We start from the raw sequence: 2,708 nt of genomic DNA on the forward strand, positions 1-2,708 counted from the left end.
TAAAAACGCGCGTGTGTGAGTTTCAATGGCCAAATAGTTGGGCGTGGCCTGCTGTATTCATTAACAGGGTATTAGGTGTGTATAAAACTGGTTAGTGCACCGCGGCAGCGGTCGCGGCTGCCCTCGTGTGAAGCCCTCATCATGTGAAGACCAAAGAGTGTAAAGACCAGCGACTCTACCTGTGCGACTCCACCGAGCAAGGACACCGACAAAGCACTTGAGTATTAAATTCTTCTTGTTTATTTATTGTTGTTTCCTCTCTCTTCTACACACTTTTCTTTGAATCTTCCTGTTTGTAAGCTCCTTTTCACTATGTGTTTTCAAATCCCTACTATTACTAACATACGTAAATCAAACGTCACACGTCAGAGGCGGTGCAATCCTAACAATCTCCGTACCCTTCCGGTGTCTTCTAATACTTTATTCTCTTTTCCTATTGGTCTCTGGAACTGCCAGTCCGCTGTTAACAAAGCTGATTTCATTACATCTTTTTCAAGTCATTCGGGTCTCAGTCTATTAGCCCTGACTGAGACCTGGATCAGACCAGAGGACACTGTCACACCTGCTGCCCTCTCCACTAACTTCACTTTCTCACACACCCCCCGTCTGACCGGAAGGGGTGGTGGTACTGGTCTGCTCATCTCAAATGACTGGAAATTTGATCCTTTACCACCTCTATTTGACAACAGCTCATTTGAATCACACTCAATTACCATCACTAGTCCTATAAAAATCCATTTTGTAGTTGTATATCGTCCCCCAGGTCAACTTGGCAGTTTTTTGGAGGAGCTTGATGTGCTACTCTCATCCTTCCCAGAAGATGGTACTCCTCTTGTAATTCTTGGAGACTTCAACATCCACCTAGAAAAACCTCAGGCTGCTGATTTCCACACCCTGCTTGCATCATTCGACCTCAAACGAGTATCTACTGTGGCTACTCACAAATCAGGTAACCAATTGGACCTCATCTACACACGCTACTGCTCTACGGACAATACACTGGTCACTCCACTGCACACCTCAGATCACTTCCTCCTCACTCTCAACCTCAACCTGCCTCAGAACACAACACACACTCCTCCACAGGTCACCTTTCGACGAAACCTACGCTCACTTTCACCCTCTCACCTATCCTCTTTGGTCTCATCCACACTTCCTCCACCTGATCAGCTCTCAACACTTGATACTAACTGTGCAACTGATACTCTTTTCTCCACTTTAACATCCTGCTTGGACAACTTCTGTCCCCTTTCCTCCAGGCCAGCCCGCGCCACACCCTCTGCCCCCTGGTTAACTGATATTCTTCGCGAACATCGTACTAAACTCAGGGGTGCAGAGAGAAAGTGGCGCAAATCGAAAGATTCGACAGACCTGGGTCTTTATCAATCCCTTCTCTCTTCCTTCTCTGCTAATATCTCTACTGCTAAAATGGCTTACTATCACAACAAAATCTTCAATTCTTCTGACTCTCGCATGCTTTTCAAAACCTTCTCCTCTCTTCTTAACCCTCCTCCTCCTCCTCCTTCATCAACCCTAACAGCCGACGATTTTGCCACATTCTTCATAGAAAAAACAACCACCATCAGCGGCCAATTTACCAATCCACAAACTGACACACACATTTTACCAACAAACGCACACATTCTACCCTCCTTCTCTCTACTTTCAGAGGCGGAAGTCTCTAAACTCCTCCTTTCCAATCGCCCTACTACCTGTCCGCTTGATCCTATCCCCACTAATCTACTTCAAGCCATTTCTTCCTCAGTTGTACCCACACTCACGCACATCATAAACACCTCTCTTCACACTGGTACCTTTCCCACAGCTTTTAAACAGGCTCGAGTAACCCCACTGCTTAAGAAACCCAATCTAAATCCAGCACATCTAACAAGTTACAGACCGGTATCTCTTCTTCCATTTGTCGCGAAAACACTTGAACGAGTTGTTTTCAACCAGATCTCCTCCTTTCTTACACAGAACAACCTCTTGGACGACAATCAGTCTGGTTTCAAAAGCGGACACTCAACTGAGACTGCCCTGCTCTCAGTAATTGAAGCTCTGAGACTGGCAAGAGCAGCTTCCAAATCCTCAGTCCTCATCCTGCTGGATCTGTCTGCTGCTTTTGACACAGTTAACCACCAGATCCTCCTGTCAATCCTAAAGATGAAGGGCATCTCGGGAACTGCACTCCAATGGTTCGAGTCTTACCTCTCAGGTAGGTCCTTTAGGGTGTCGTGGAGAGGTGTGGCATCTAAGACCCAACATCTAGCTGCTGGGGTGCCTCAGGGCTCAGTGCTTGGACCACTCCTCTTCTCCATCTACATGACATCACTAGGATCTGTGATTCAGAAACATGGCTTTTCCTATCATTGCTACGCTGATGACACGCAACTCTACCTCTCATTCCAGCCTGACGATCCGACGGTAGCTGCTCGTATCTCAGCCTGCCTGACAGACATCTCTGGCTGGATGAAGGACCACCACCTTCAACTAAACCTTACGAAGACAGAGCTACTTGTGGTCCCGGCCAACCCAACACTTCATCACAACTTCTCCATTCAGCTAGGCTCGTCATCCATAACTCCATCAAGGTCAGCTAAGAACCTTGGGGTTGTAATTGATGATCAGTTGAAATTCACAGACCACATTGCTAGAACTGCCCGGTCCTGCAGATTTGCCTTGCACAACATTAGGAGGATCAGGCCCTT

The 2,708-nt window shown here is 46.9% G+C and overlaps 1 protein-coding gene across 1 annotated transcript; it reads left to right on the forward strand.

Moving 5' to 3' along the window:
• The first annotated feature begins 289 nt into the window (after window positions 1-289).
• LOC130105864 (uncharacterized) lies at window positions 290-2,061 on the forward strand. Its single transcript, XM_056272064.1, has 2 exons — window positions 290-949; window positions 1,978-2,061. Exons 1-2 carry the CDS (start codon window positions 313-315, stop codon window positions 2,028-2,030), a joined length of 690 nt encoding a protein of 229 aa, XP_056128039.1. The 5' UTR covers window positions 290-312; the 3' UTR covers window positions 2,031-2,061.
• Window positions 2,062-2,708: the final 647 nt, after the last annotated feature.

Source organism: Rhinichthys klamathensis, unplaced genomic scaffold (assembly GCF_029890125.1).
Source record: "Rhinichthys klamathensis goyatoka isolate OS25496 unplaced genomic scaffold, OSU_Roscu_1.1 h1tg000330l_1, whole genome shotgun sequence".
NCBI lineage: Eukaryota > Metazoa > Chordata > Actinopteri > Cypriniformes > Leuciscidae > Rhinichthys > Rhinichthys klamathensis.

What these genes read in the sequence shown, in the direction of transcription:
- LOC130105864 (XM_056272064.1), top strand. Translation starts at nt 313, where the DNA reads ATGTGTTTTCAAATCCCTACTATTACTAACATACGTAAATCAAACGTC. An exon ending in TGTGGCTACTCACAAATCAG is followed by an intron (nt 950 to 1,977) that starts GTAACCAATTGG and finishes TTTCTTACACAG; the next exon opens with AACAACCTCTTGGACGACAA.